Raw genomic sequence first — 14,113 nt, 5'->3', positions numbered from 1 at the left:
GTTGCTTTCAAGTCAAGCTCAAACTACTTGAGCTTGAACCAAGCTTGAATATCAAGACAAGCCCTGAATTCCTACTAAAAACCGTTTGGAACCATTTGCATAAGGCTGGTTTCAGAAAGAAGCGCGATGTATGGGAACCACACAATTCGACGCTAAAAAAAAACCTCATGGACCAAATTTCCATATGCACAACTGTTAACTCGGTACTGTACTGTCTACAATTGGACCGGCTGAAGAAAGCAACCGTCCAGAAGCGAAGCGATCAGCTTTGGCCAATAGGAGAGGAATTGTGTTCTATCAGGACAATGCCAGGCCACTCACAACCATAGTGACTCGCCAGAAGCAGTGGGAGCTTGGTTAGGAGGTTCTTATGCATCCACCTTTCAGGCGGTTCTGGCACCAAGAGATAACCATTTGTTCCTGTCCATGGCGAGTAATTTTGCTGGTGAAAATTTTGCTTCAACAGCGGCTTGTGAAAATCGACTGTCGCAATTTTTTGCCAATAGGGACGAGAGAGGCATAATTATATTATCTTCAAATTAGCAAAAGTCATCGAATAAATTTCTTTTATTTCTTGTTACTACACCTTATATAGCGATTGTAAGATACAAATTTGCTCAACCCTCGAATAATTCAAGACATTTCGATATTGGCAATTAAAACGGACCATTGAACCACCCACACTTTGTACCGTTGTTTTTTTTTAACGGGGTCCAAATTGATCTGTTTCCGGAAGACAATTAACCTCGGAAGGGTTGTCGAAACGAACCTATTTTCTTTTTGGTAATTATCGACTATGAGATCTTTTCTCTGACCGAGCCCTAACGGTCCAGGGGCCTAAATGTTGATTTACCACTTCATCGGTCCAAAACATGAAACGCCGCGATCGGCCAATTCTTTTTTCGATTACACTTCGACGGGCTGTATGATTGGATTCCTTTCGGCAGATTGGAAAAAGACGACTCAATGAACGACGACCCCATTTTTCGTATTTGAATATTCTCCGTTGGATCTTTGTGGTCTTGGAATATGAAATCAATATCGGTTCTATTGGCAGAAACTGCTGGATTTGAAATGGCGAGGATTTGTAATGGCTTTATTCCAAAATTATCTCGATGTTTCGATGTGATAAGTTGTGCTGATTTGCTGATTTCTGCCTACTGAGGTAAGGTGGATATAAGTATGTTTGTCCTTTATATATTACTACACCAAACATCCAAGGACCATGAAACGTGTGGGGGTTGTTTATTAAACTACGTCAAAGGTTCATGACCTAAAACAATCCCAGAATAAAAATTTGAAAATATACCTAAATGAATCTAAGAGCTTCGCATCCACCATTTTGCGACGGCAAACTTCATTGAAATTATTTACATTCGATGTTTTCCTCAATATTCCTCTCATACCGTAAAATAACAGCGATCATTACAATGTAGAGCAAAAATTGCATCGCGAAAACATTCTGTTGCCAAAAACTATACTGAAAAATGTTGCATTTTTCATGAATGTTCAATACATTTTGATCTAGAAGCCATGATATTCTTCAGAAAAAATTACTATTTCTTGTGATATTTCCATGAATTATACTTTAGAAATATATATTGTGGAATAAGTGGGGAGAGTTCAATATTTTCACGAGAGGAACTTGAAAAGCGAGTTCCGCAAAAAGGACTTTTCCACATGACAAATTTAAAAAAAAAATAAATAGTTTGTTGATGAATTGAATGATGTCATTTATCATTTTGATAAAACAATTTTACAATTTCTAAAAGTTATTGAAACGTGTTACTTTCCATGATCAATTTACATAACCTATTGACAATATAACAAATGACTTAAGATAAGTCAAAGAAATAATACAGTGTTGCCATTAAATCGTATCATTCTTATTGAAAAACCCTCAACTGATGGAGCCACATTGTAGCGAAACAATCCTTATGTTATATCAAAATTTGCGGAAATCGAGTTTATTCTACTTCAGCCGAGATAAAAAGCAGTGATTTGACGAAGTTAAACGAAGCTCTACTGAACCCGAGCCGAACTTTTCAACTTGTTATTACAGTAACCGAGTTCCCGACTTCAAACGATAACAAAACCCAATTTCCCCACTTTAAAAACATGTTGAGTGCATAACTACAAGGGTGATCCTTCATTCACTAACAAGTTCCACGGGCATAATCACCGAAAACGAGTTAATTTTCGATGTTAGGTCAAAGGTTTCGCTTTCAGCATTCACCGAAACCGATCCCCCCCAAACCCGACAACGTTGTTGTCGCATTCGAAAAGGCCGCGGCAAAACAGAACGCTGTAAATTCGAAAATGCCGCCGATTAGTACGGTTGAACGATGAAACTGAAACGGACCGTATATACTCTATATACGGACGTCAAAGTGACGAATCGCTTTACACAGTCCAATTTTTCCGACTCGAATTCTCTAATTTGAGAGACGCGAGTCTCTGTACGCGCGCACAGAATGCCGGCGTGATCACAGAGAGAGAGTGAGAGACAGACGGACGGGAGGGGGTCCCCCGTATTAAGTAACGTTATATCCTAATATCCCGAACTTCCGAGACTTTAATGAACACTCGAGCCGAAGAGATCAAAGGGCCGTACTTTCGAGTTGCCCTGTAATTGAAAATAGTTGGCGTCGTTATATTTCCTGACGGGGCGGGCGCGGCATTATTTATGCGACATAGAATTACGGCAGTAAATTTCACCTGTCGGTGTGAGGATCGTCATTTCGACGACGGGGCGGAGTGAGATTTTTGTACGGGCCTCAATGCCGATTCCTTTCAGCGGTTGCATCTATTGTTTACGGGAACGCGTCCGTTGTCGGTCGTACAAAGCGCGGAAAGTATGGATTTCTGGTCCTGCGCATTTGGATCCGATGCATATCAAATCAATTATAGGATGATTGGGATTATCCCAAACCTGACCGAACTTCCCTAGCCATATACCGGGTGTTTTTTTTTTCGAGGTATATAACTTTAAGTTGGCATTACTGTTCAAGATGGTGACCGATTTAACAGCTGTCAAGTGATTTATTCTCAGTTTGGTTTGGCAATTCATCATGAATAGGCTCACGCCTGAACAACGATTGCAAATAGTACAATTTTATTTCGAAAATAATGGTTCTTTGCGGAATACGTATCGCGCACTACGTCCATTTTATTTTGTTTAGCGATGAAGCGCACTTCTGGTTGAATGGCTACGTCAACAAACAAAACTGCCGCATTTGGAGTGAAGCTTATCCGCAAGTGTATGTCGAAACACCGTTACATCCAGAAAAACTGACTGTTTGGTGCGCTTTATGGGCTGGTGAAATCATTGGTCCGTACTTCTTCAAAAACGATGATGGCCAGAACGTTACAGTCAATGGTGATCGGTATAGAGCCATGATTACTAACTTTTTCATTCCTGAATTGAACAACCATGATATCCAGGAGCTGTGGTTCCAACAAGACGGCGCAACATGTCACACAGCTCGTGCCACAATCGATTTATTGAAGGACACGTTTGGTGACCGCCTGATTTCACGTTTTGGACATGTGAATTGGCCTCCAAGATCTTTTGATTAAACACCGCTAGACTACTTTCTGTGGGGCTATGTAAAGTCATTGGTCTATGCGGATAAGCCACAAACCCTTGACCATTTGGAAGACAACATTCGCCGTGTTATTGCCGATATACGGCCACAAATGTTGGAAAAAGTAATCGAAAATTCGACGTCCAGATTAGACTACATCCGAGCCAGCCGTGGCGGTCATATGCCAAAAATCATTTTTAAAATGTAATGCCACAAGATTATCTTGCGAATAAATAAAATTCATGTCAATCAAATAATCCATCGTTGTTTTATTGCAATTTAAAGTTCTATAGCTCTAAAAAAACACCCTTTACATGCTAAACTCGAGCGAGACTCGAACCCGTAACCTCCGAATCACTAGTCCAGCGCTCTAACCTCTAAGCCCCCGAGAAAAAATATTCAGCTTCCTCGGTGGCTTAGTGGTTAGAGCGCTGGACTAGTGATTGGAGGCTGCGGGTTCGAGTCCCGCTCAAGGAAGTACTTTTTCCAGAATTGAAAATTTGTCTGCACGCCAAGAAACTATTTATCTTAAATTTCAAAGAATTTTAAATTTATCTTTCATTTTATCTCAATCAACCAAAAGATAATTTGAAATTTCTAAAATTGTTTTTCAATTGTAAATGTCGATTGGTATTTGTATTTTACGAGAATAACAAGAAAAAAATCAATGACTACCTGTCCTAATTGTTTTTCTGTGAATTCAAATTAGCGAACCATTTATTGTCAGTTAGTTTTGAGATTCCTCAATTGCAATTCTTGTGAAGTAGGTAAGTTGCAAGTTGGTAAATTGAGTTTTTGAACTATAAGCCACTGATGAGGAAAAATTGTATTATAGAAACATTCCGAAACGTACGTCTGTCTTTATGTTAATTTAGTTATTCAATTGGTTATCTAACCGTTTACTCTATTTGTACAGTTTTGGTTATTTTGAATTTTATTTAAGTTGGTCATTATTATTTCGTCACTATTGGAATTCTATTTCAAGACAAAACTCGAATATATCATGAAGATAAATTATGTTGTGAAGGAAAACGGACTAAATGTTGTCAAATTTTTTATACTCATATTTGTATCCAAAAACCTTCATCAAGTGAACTCAATTACCTTTTACATTTAAAATTAATTTATATATCACAGCTTACAAACCGAATCTTAGTAATAATTTAGATTATCCTGAGGAATTCTAGAAATAGGCAGCAGATATGATAAAACTACAAGAGACCAACAAGTGTTGTACGAAACCAAAGTTTCTTTTTACATTTTTCTAAACTACTAGTGGTCCTCCAAAAAAAGTTTTGGGGTAAAGAAGAGGGCACTGTTCCAGAAAAAGTATCACCCTGTAGATTTGTATTTAATATTACCATAGCACATGATTAAAACTTCAAATTGGAAAATGTATGCCAAATTTGGATTGAATATATTGTGAAGGGAAGGTGCTATGAGAAAAAACTTCAAATATCCAACTTTACCACTTTACGCAAAACGTTTTAGGGCTCAAGTTTATAAAACTTTTTTTTCGGTTCTTCCTCTAATTCAGGAACACCCTGTTTAATTGCTTCAATGATTGTCATAACGTATTTATTTTTCTGACTTGATAACTTCATACATGCATTCTAAAGCCTTGAAATCAAAGAACAATTCATTTTCCCATAATTGAACAGCATTCTCATAAAATGACAAAACGAAATTGTTTAATCAAGTCGGCCGAATTGAGCGCACGAATATAATCAAGAACTGACACTAATTTTTGTTCATGCTGCAGTTACATGTTCATCTCATTTCAGCTCCAGCTCAAAACAGACTTCATAATGTCAATATTAAAATGTCCACGACAAACGAAAGTACATGATGAAATTCTTTCCATCTGCCCGTGGAGCCCTCGGAGCTACGTCGTTAAAAACGCGGACAATTCTAAGAATGCTCCTATGCGGAAATGAAACTCAGCAATCGGTCCAAAATGGACATAACCTTTTGTTCTGCCACTGGCCGAGCGAAATTAAACACGTAATTGCATTCCTGGAAACAAACAGAACTTCAACACCGACGAAGAGGCAGATTCAGAAATTCAAGTAAACGTACACAAAACAGCGCTGCACTTTAGCACAGTAAAAAATGGATTTTAACAATATCAGCGAAAACGGCCACTTCGTGCAGTGTGGAAATGGCGTTTCCGAATACGTGATTTTCTCCATCGCGGATGTAGTAGTTGTTTCCCAGAACGCTGGGATTTTCCTGATTGTGCAATCGATCCGATGAGCACCAGAATATACTTAGTCTATCTTGAGATTATATTAATTAAAGAAAACAGACATTCCTCAATTTCTATTGTTACCACCTTCGATGATGAGAATACCAAAATTACACTAGCTATGTTGATTTATACAGGGTGTTTCTGAATTGGAGGTGCGAACGAAGTTGGCAGATTCCCCGGATTATTTTAAGAAAGGAAAAACACCTAGATAGAAGTTTGATTTTTTTTCAAGTTTCTCTCTAACAGCACCTTTCCTTCACAAGATATTCAACTCAAATTTGGCATAGATATTCCAATTTAAAGTTTTCATCATGTGATATGCTCATTTTCAATGCAAATCTACAAGGTGATATTTTTTCTCGAACAGTGCCCGCTTCTTTCCTCGAGAACTTTTTTTTGGTAGAAAACTAGTAGTTTAGAAAAATGTAAAAAGAACCTTTGGCCTAGTATTACACTTTTTGGTGTCTTGCAGTTTTATCGTATCTGCTACCGATTTCGAGGAACAATTCAAAAAATTCCCTTGTAATCCTAAGGAGAATCCAAATTATTATGAAGTTCCAGTAAGTAAATTGTGTTGAATGAATCAATTATAAGTTTTGGTACTTATTCACCCAATCTATAACTGGTACACTCATCACATAAAAAAACATTGTATCTCGAAAACAAAGCTTTTGCTATTCTATGTTTATAAGACTTTTTTCTCCAATTTAGAAACACCCTGTATATTTTGACGGGGTTTGACGGATGAATACCATTGTTTTGATTGCATATTTGAGTTTTAGAGTATTTCAAACCGTTATCCACTGTTTGACTGTTATTCTCGATCAGACACCTTTTTTTTTTAATTGCTATAACATTTGACCCAATAAGCCCTGGGCTCAATCAATAAAAACACTTTTTTTCCTCAAAAATTCTACCTTAATCGACTTAGTAACCTTCAAGTGTGATACATGTATTCCAACATTATTATGTATTACTCATAATTTTCAATATCTCTTCTGTAGAAAGATTCGTCCCTTCTTTCGAAATTGTCTTAAACCTCAGCAATCCCTTCTTCATTAGAGCCAAATTTCATTCATTCATTCATCCTTGTCCAATCTCTTATATTCTTCATCCATGAGTTTTGTCTCCTTGCTGGTCTTCGTTTTCCCTCTTTTTTTCCCTTCATAATCTACTGGGGTAATTGATACTAATCACCCCCCAACAAGTGTTCGAAGCATGTTAATAGCTCTATATCTTTACTACTAAGGTTAAGGTCCTTCTCATTCCACACATTATCTTTCCAAGAAATCTTGAGCATTCAGCGAACCACATTTCAAAAGCGTCGATTCCCCTCAGAGTTGCTAACTTGAGTGTCCAGCTTTCATCCCATTTAAAAGAACAGAGTGCATAGCATTTAACCATTTGAAATATTAGAAGTCTTTTCATTCATTCAAATGCTTATCAGCTAAGCTCTATTATTCTTGGCCTTATTTCGAGGTCTGGGTCTAGACTGTCAGTTATCCAGCATCCCAAGTACATACATGTATTTGCACTGGCCCTGCAGAACCATGTTGGCTGCTATATTATTGCTCTTCGAGATTAACATGACCTCTGACTTTTTTAGATTAATTCTCGTCCTCTCTCACGGACAGTATCTATGAGGACCGAAAGCCAGAAACACGTGTCTACGATTTACACCTCTCCTTGATGATATTATGCCCTTATTATTTTTCCTTGTTTTCTGAACAATCTCCTCGTTACCCTTTCCACATGATTATTGTTCCTGAACTCGGATGTCACGCAGGTAGCTACAGCTTCCCAAGTGGTGATGGTTGTTGCCCGAAAACCCAATGGGTCTTCCTACTGGAACTACAAATGAAGGGCTGGCTTCTGTTGTTGACTATGTTTGTTTTTTGTTTCCTTCAAGTGTTGCTCATCCTAAGACTTTTTCACCGAACTTTCTTCCTATTCTTTTATGTATAGGAACATCAATATCTTTAACACAATTTTGAAGTTGACCACTTATAAAATCAACGCTATAAAACGTGAAATTCTTTTATAGCATTAATTCACGATATTCAGGGAAATATAAAACTGTAAATGGATAGATAGTTTTCAAGAATTACGGTTCAACAACCGCTCTGGTACCTAATTCAACGTCAATAGCTTTTACAGAACTCCTGAAGAGCTCTTTCATCCCACCATTTTCGGATGCTGCACATTCCAAACTGTCAACTTCAAATAATCCAGTGGAAGCTAATTATTCACCTCGACCCTAAAATCCCTTTCAATTATGCGCCAAAGTTGAGTAAAGTCACAACCGAGAGAGCGGAGCGGAATGCATGATACAAAAATCGCGAAAAACGACGAAAAAAAAAGTGCGCTCTCTCCAAGTCAATTATTTCTCGCTTGATCTACTCCAAGCCCTCTGGAAATGAGCTTTTATCAGCACGGCCTCACGCGTCTCGACCGGTTAGACTTTTTTTTCGCCAAACAAGAAAAACAATTAGGTGGTACTTCAGCGTACAGTAGTTCATTAAATTTTCACATGATTCGCGTATATCGCGGAGGGGCCCTTTGTGTCATCTAATGAGGTGGTGAAACAATACAATTAATCGGAATGAAAGGGAACCCTGGGGCTTGATGAAGTGAGACGTGCACGCAGAGAGTAGGCTGCCGCATTCAGAACAGTTTATATTGGAGTTGAATCCGTTCGAGGGAACTGGAAGAATCGATTCATATACTTTTTCAATTAAATTCACGATAACAACCGAGGAATACACAGTGGTGATTAATGTTTTCAGTTGGGAAATAGTTAGCGGGAGAATCCATCATGTTCGCGGAGTAATTGAAGAAGTGTCAAACTCAGAGATTCTGAATGTACCACTCGTCCATGATGAGATGTCATTGGGGTATTGAGTCGAGTTTTCAGATTGATTTTGCAGAAACTCATTACTGGATTGATCTATTGAACGGCGAAGGAAGCGCTGAGTTTATATAAGGCGAGCAGGTGTTTTTCTCGTTTCATTGTGAATAATGAGAGCCGCGGATTATGCCCGGAAGGTGGCACTTCGGGGTAATCAGTTCCCAACTATGTCACAGTTCAATGTTCAATCAATTCTTGATGGATTTAATTTACAGCTTGAGATTTCTTCTGAATTTGGTTATTACTTAACTATCATAGGTTTTATTCGTGATTTTTTTTTAATCACCTGCAGAAACTATTTAAATTCAGTTTTCAAAAATTGTCGAATATCTTCGTTACTGCAGACAAAGTGACAACAACGCATTGGAGGATATCTTGTACAACCAATCCAATGCAAAATATGATAAGACAGATATGAAAGCCGTGCTGTTCTGTCTCTTTTCGTTGGTCGTTGACTCCTAATCTAACCTGATCAAATTATCTTTGTTTACCTAATCATGGTGACAGATTTGACGTCCATTCCTATCCATATAATATGTTGCCATATTGTGCAATGGACACGAAATCTTTAAATTTTGTATTCAAATATAAATGTTTTCTTTCGAGGTGATAAATCTTTTTTTTCTAATGAAAAGTTGAAATGGAAGGTTGAAATGTGGCGTTTCAACGAAATTGCATAACAAATAGGGTATTTTCGTTGAAATATTCACTCTATCTTTTATAGCTTTTATATTATAAGGTAATCTCTTCAAAATATGCTATTTTCAAACATCGATTATATCTCGGATCTTGAAGAATATATTGAAATAGTTGAAAATGGATAGTTTCAATAGATATTTATTCGTAGAATCCAATGGCGTACTCAAATGACTCAACAATATGATTTATTTTTCTTATATTATTTTTTTTAATAAACCAGTTTATATTAATGATGTAACAACAAAATTTGTCCAAATTGAAGAAGACACTGCAATAATTTTTTTGTATTTTGCCTTATAACCACCTCAGGTGAAAGGTACTGAAATCAATGTCATTGAGAAAAGAGAAATCTACTGTGTTATGTTTTTCAGAAAGGCTTCAATGAACGAAACAAAATTTTAAAAAGTGCGATTAGTGAGATTTTGATCGCCAACAACGTTTCATCAGATAAATAATTTGGCTTCATGCGAGATTCTAATACTGAAGATGCGGTTTCTGAATTTCTAAAATATTTATATAATTGGGGCCCTAGACGAGTCGGCGAAGTTCTTGGAGGTCTTATTGAACTTTGTCAAAGCGTTTGACGCTGTTTCTCATAAAATTCTGCTCCAGAAACTAAACGATGTTTGTGTTCTAGGTTATGCTTACAACCTGTTGGTACATTATATGACTGGTAGAGTTCGAATAGTTAGATTGGGAGAGCAGGTGAGTTGTACAGCTGTGATGAGGATAGATAGGTTTCCCCCAGGGAACGGTTCTGGGGCCAATACTTTTTTGTTCTATATTAATGATATCACTAAAATTTGTAAATGTAGAGAGGGAATAATTAGTTGTGCAAATGATACTGTACTCGTTTTTAAAGTCAATATAAGAAATAAGTGATAAATATCTACTGAATTAGCACTTGCTCCAGAATATAAGCAGTATCATCAATGAGATGTAGTCATTTGACCACATAAAATATTATATGTGAAGAAAAGAGATCATTAATGCATACATTTTCTACAGAAAGTTTATCTAAGAACAATTTGATGGTCGTTTATATTTCTTCGTTTGTTCTTCGATATTGTTTGATAGCCTGGGGTGGAGACTACTGCTCTACTGGAGCTCTAGAGAGTTCTACAGGTCACACAGTATGCTTCATTGGAAACGATAAAATAAATAAAGTAGAACTCGTAATTTTCTATATCAAAATGCTTCATATTTATTAGTTCTTATAAGAATATATACTCATCGTCAGGATGAAATGTGAAATCATTTTACGCTCCGATAAAAGATAACTTGGAGACACGAATCCTCAAAAAATTCATAAAGCAGAGAGATCAATCTTCTTTTTTGGTCTCAGGTTTTCAAGTTATTGCCGAGTTTATCCCGAAAAGAAAATTCGAAGTAGAAGTTGAATCATTTGTAATAATTACTTATAACAACACATTATCCTGACTGGACCTCCCATTCTAAATGATTTCAACTGATGCAATATGTTTGTACCATAAATAGAAAAAAAACTGCAATAACCGAGATAGTCCATGTTTGAAAATAGCAAGTAGCACAGCTAGAGAAAAAATGTAAGTAGCACGCTGTACAACCATACAACAACTTTCCTGATCAACTGCAATATATGGTCTCAAACAATCAACCAATTAAAAAATCAAACAAATATTAATGGCCCCCGAACGTACCCCTGAAGTACACCCGAAACATACATCATCTTCAATTTTAACGATCTGCGTCCCGAACACGGGCCAACGAAGTAGGAGAAGGAAACTCGACTCACCTGTCCCCGATTGATGAATCCGTGCTTGGCCGCTATGGAATTGGCCGCCTCTTCTCCCTGGGGGATGCGGACGGCGAACTCGTTCATGTAAACGCGCGGCCTGTCCGAGCCGTCGACGCGCGAAAACGAAGCCCCGAAAACGCAAGCACAAACTATCAGTCTGAGGAAATCCGTCAAAAACATAATAAATCTCGGACTTGGTCGTCGTGTTCCGAAGGTTGTTAGAACGGTGTCGCAGCTGGCTCGGAAGGGGATGCGGGCCGTCTGGAGGTGATTGAGGGTTGGTTGCAGAAGCTTCTCCGATCTGAAAAAAAAAACAAATCTGTGTTAAAAAATTGGTGGGGAAAATATTCGGGGAATAGTAAGGATTTGAAGTCAGGCACTGGTTCAGTTGACCATAGGGTGCTTCAAAATTGAGCGAGAACCTTGGAGGACTTGTTAGTATGACTCATTTGGTGTCGTTTGAGTCATATTCAGTGATAACCAAAATTCAACAATTTACGAGATATTTGAGTTCTTGTGATTTCTGAAAGATTTCTCACCTTACTTCATTTCTCTTCAATTTTTTCTACGTTGACCAAATTCGATTAAAATTCTGGATTATTTTCGTGGCCAGCAAGAAATCCGGATCCAACACCGTTAGAAAGAAGGGAGGGCACGTGCTTGTATAAGTAAGGAATGGTGGAGGACATTTCAAACATAATTTCTAATTACATTTTCTACTGAAATTTTGTGTTTAATTGCAATTGAAAAATATTTAATGTATTACTTTCCTGGCTTTGCTTTTTACCCACTTTCAAATCAAAATCTACTGAAACAAAATTTGTGCCTGCATTCTAACGAGAACTTTTTTGGGAAATGAAGAAGGAATTTGGCAAATTTTTTAAAATAATTTTGTCATGCCAAATTAAAGGAATTTGAAAGTTGCTGGCAAATTTATATTAGAAATTTAATATTTTTTTCTTCATTCCCAAATTTCAAATCATACTTTTTCTTATTCAACATCGAATACAGCATAGTTTTGATTTTTTATACATATATCATATAATTTTCTGATGAAAATCCAAAATTTAAATCAAACTTGGTCAACGTAGTTAAAATCGACGAAAAATGAAGTAAGGTAAGACTTTTTTAAACGAAATCGGTAACAAAAAACTACGGAACCGAAAAGTGTAGTACTGGACCAAAATTTCCTTTTCACATTTCTAAACGACCAGTGGTACACTAAAGAAAGTTCTTGAGGAAAAAAGCGAGCACTGTTCCTGAAAAAATATCACTTTTTAAATATGCATTCGAAAATAGCATATCCCCTAATAAAAACTTCAAATTGGAATTACCTATGCCAAATTCAAAAAGAATATCTTGTAAAGAAAAGGTTGTTATGAGAGCTGAAAAAAGTGTGCAGGTCCGTGTTTATGGGCTTGTCTTAAAATGATACGAAGAATCTTTCGTTTTCGTTTGTACCTCCAATTTAGTCCAAATATCTTAGTTTTTTTAAAAAATGAGAAAATTACTGATGTGAAGCAGCTATTCCGATACTAACTACAATTAATTTACACCAAATTATTAATAACAGCAATATAACACTCGAAAAAATAATAATTTTGTTCTTTAATGAAAGATACGAACTTTATATGCCTGACAACTTCAAACAAATAATTGATGAACACAAATTCAATGATAGTGAAAGCATTGCTACTAAAATGGACGATCTACAGTCTGAATAAAATATAACATGAGTTTTATTTGTTTTTATCACAATGGTGTAATTGAAAGGTACTTGCATGTTATGATACTTTTTGACAATTCGTATAATTATAGTATATGTAATTAAGTAAAAGTAGGAACAAGTACTAATAACACCTATTAAGCTTTATATTCCATTTCCGATAACTCTTAATAATGCCCTTTATGTCTACAAATTTTCTCGAAATGAGAATTGTTTTTAGAGATACCCTTCTCATATGAAATGTGGCTCAACTGTTTGGGTCATTATTTCAAACCTATATTCTCCAGAACAGTTCCATATTCAAGCTGATTAAAATTGTATAACTTGATTTCACTTATTAAAATGCATCCTTGGATTTAAATGAAAATACGGTCTAGTAACAAAATGTTCCAAATTCGAACTATTAACTACTCTCATTTCTTATAGTTGCTAAGACAACTCTACAAAGTGAAGCGATAAATATTCTCATTTTAATTCTGAAGGCTTTCATAACAGGATTGCTAAGCTGTAGTCTAGTCGCTTTTTCAACTGTCAATCACAAAAGACATCTTCATAAGAATATATCAGGTGTGTGAATAAGTCTTTCCGGTTTTTTGTAAGAGATGGCGCCACCAATACTGTGCGAGTATTTAATGGTTACATATGTCATAATCAAAGCTTATTCATCTGTCAACAATTCCACACTAACACATTAGTTGAAATTTTTTCGCATCATAAATTTTTGAAATCGTGAAAATGTCGAAATTTGAGCCGAGTCGACGTCATTTGCGGGAAGTTTCACTTTATTGGTTCAATTTGAAGAAATCTGCTGCCGAGGCGCATCGGTTGCTTCAGGAAGCTTATGGAGAAGGTTGTGTCGATGATTCAAGTGTTCGCGGATGGTTTCGACGCTTCAAAAGTGGCGATTTCGACGTGGAAGACAAGGAGCGTTCCGGGCGGCCGCAAATCTTTGAAGATCAAGAATTGGCGACTTTGCTTGATGAAGATTCGTGTCAAACGCAAGAAGAACTTGCTGAAGCATTGGGAGTTGACCTAACAACCATTTACAAGCGTTTGAAAGCCATGGGAATGATCCAAAAGCAAGGAAATTGGGTGCCGTACGAACTGAAGCTGAGAGACGTCGAACGGCGTTTTTTCACTTGCGAACAGCTGCTTCAGCGACATA

At 36.8% G+C, this 14,113-nt stretch overlaps 1 protein-coding gene across 2 annotated transcripts in view; it reads right to left on the bottom strand.

The window, feature by feature from the left end:
* The window catches only part of LOC123674477 (furin-like protease 2), a 272,487-nt gene that overhangs the window by 213,213 nt on the left and 45,161 nt on the right, over positions 1-14,113 (bottom strand). For both annotated transcript variants that reach the window (XM_045609359.1, XM_045609358.1), the window contains exon 2: positions 11,220-11,523. In XM_045609359.1, the coding sequence (XP_045465315.1) occupies positions 11,220-11,402 (183 nt within the window). In that variant the 5' untranslated portion in view covers positions 11,403-11,523. The remainder of the gene's footprint in view (positions 1-11,219; positions 11,524-14,113) is intronic.

The sequence above is a fragment of the Harmonia axyridis genome, chromosome 3 (assembly GCF_914767665.1).
Source record: "Harmonia axyridis chromosome 3, icHarAxyr1.1, whole genome shotgun sequence".
Taxonomy (NCBI): domain Eukaryota; kingdom Metazoa; phylum Arthropoda; class Insecta; order Coleoptera; family Coccinellidae; genus Harmonia; species Harmonia axyridis.
The sequence above is the reverse complement of the archived record's forward strand: the minus strand, read 5'-3'. Positions and strand labels throughout refer to the sequence as shown.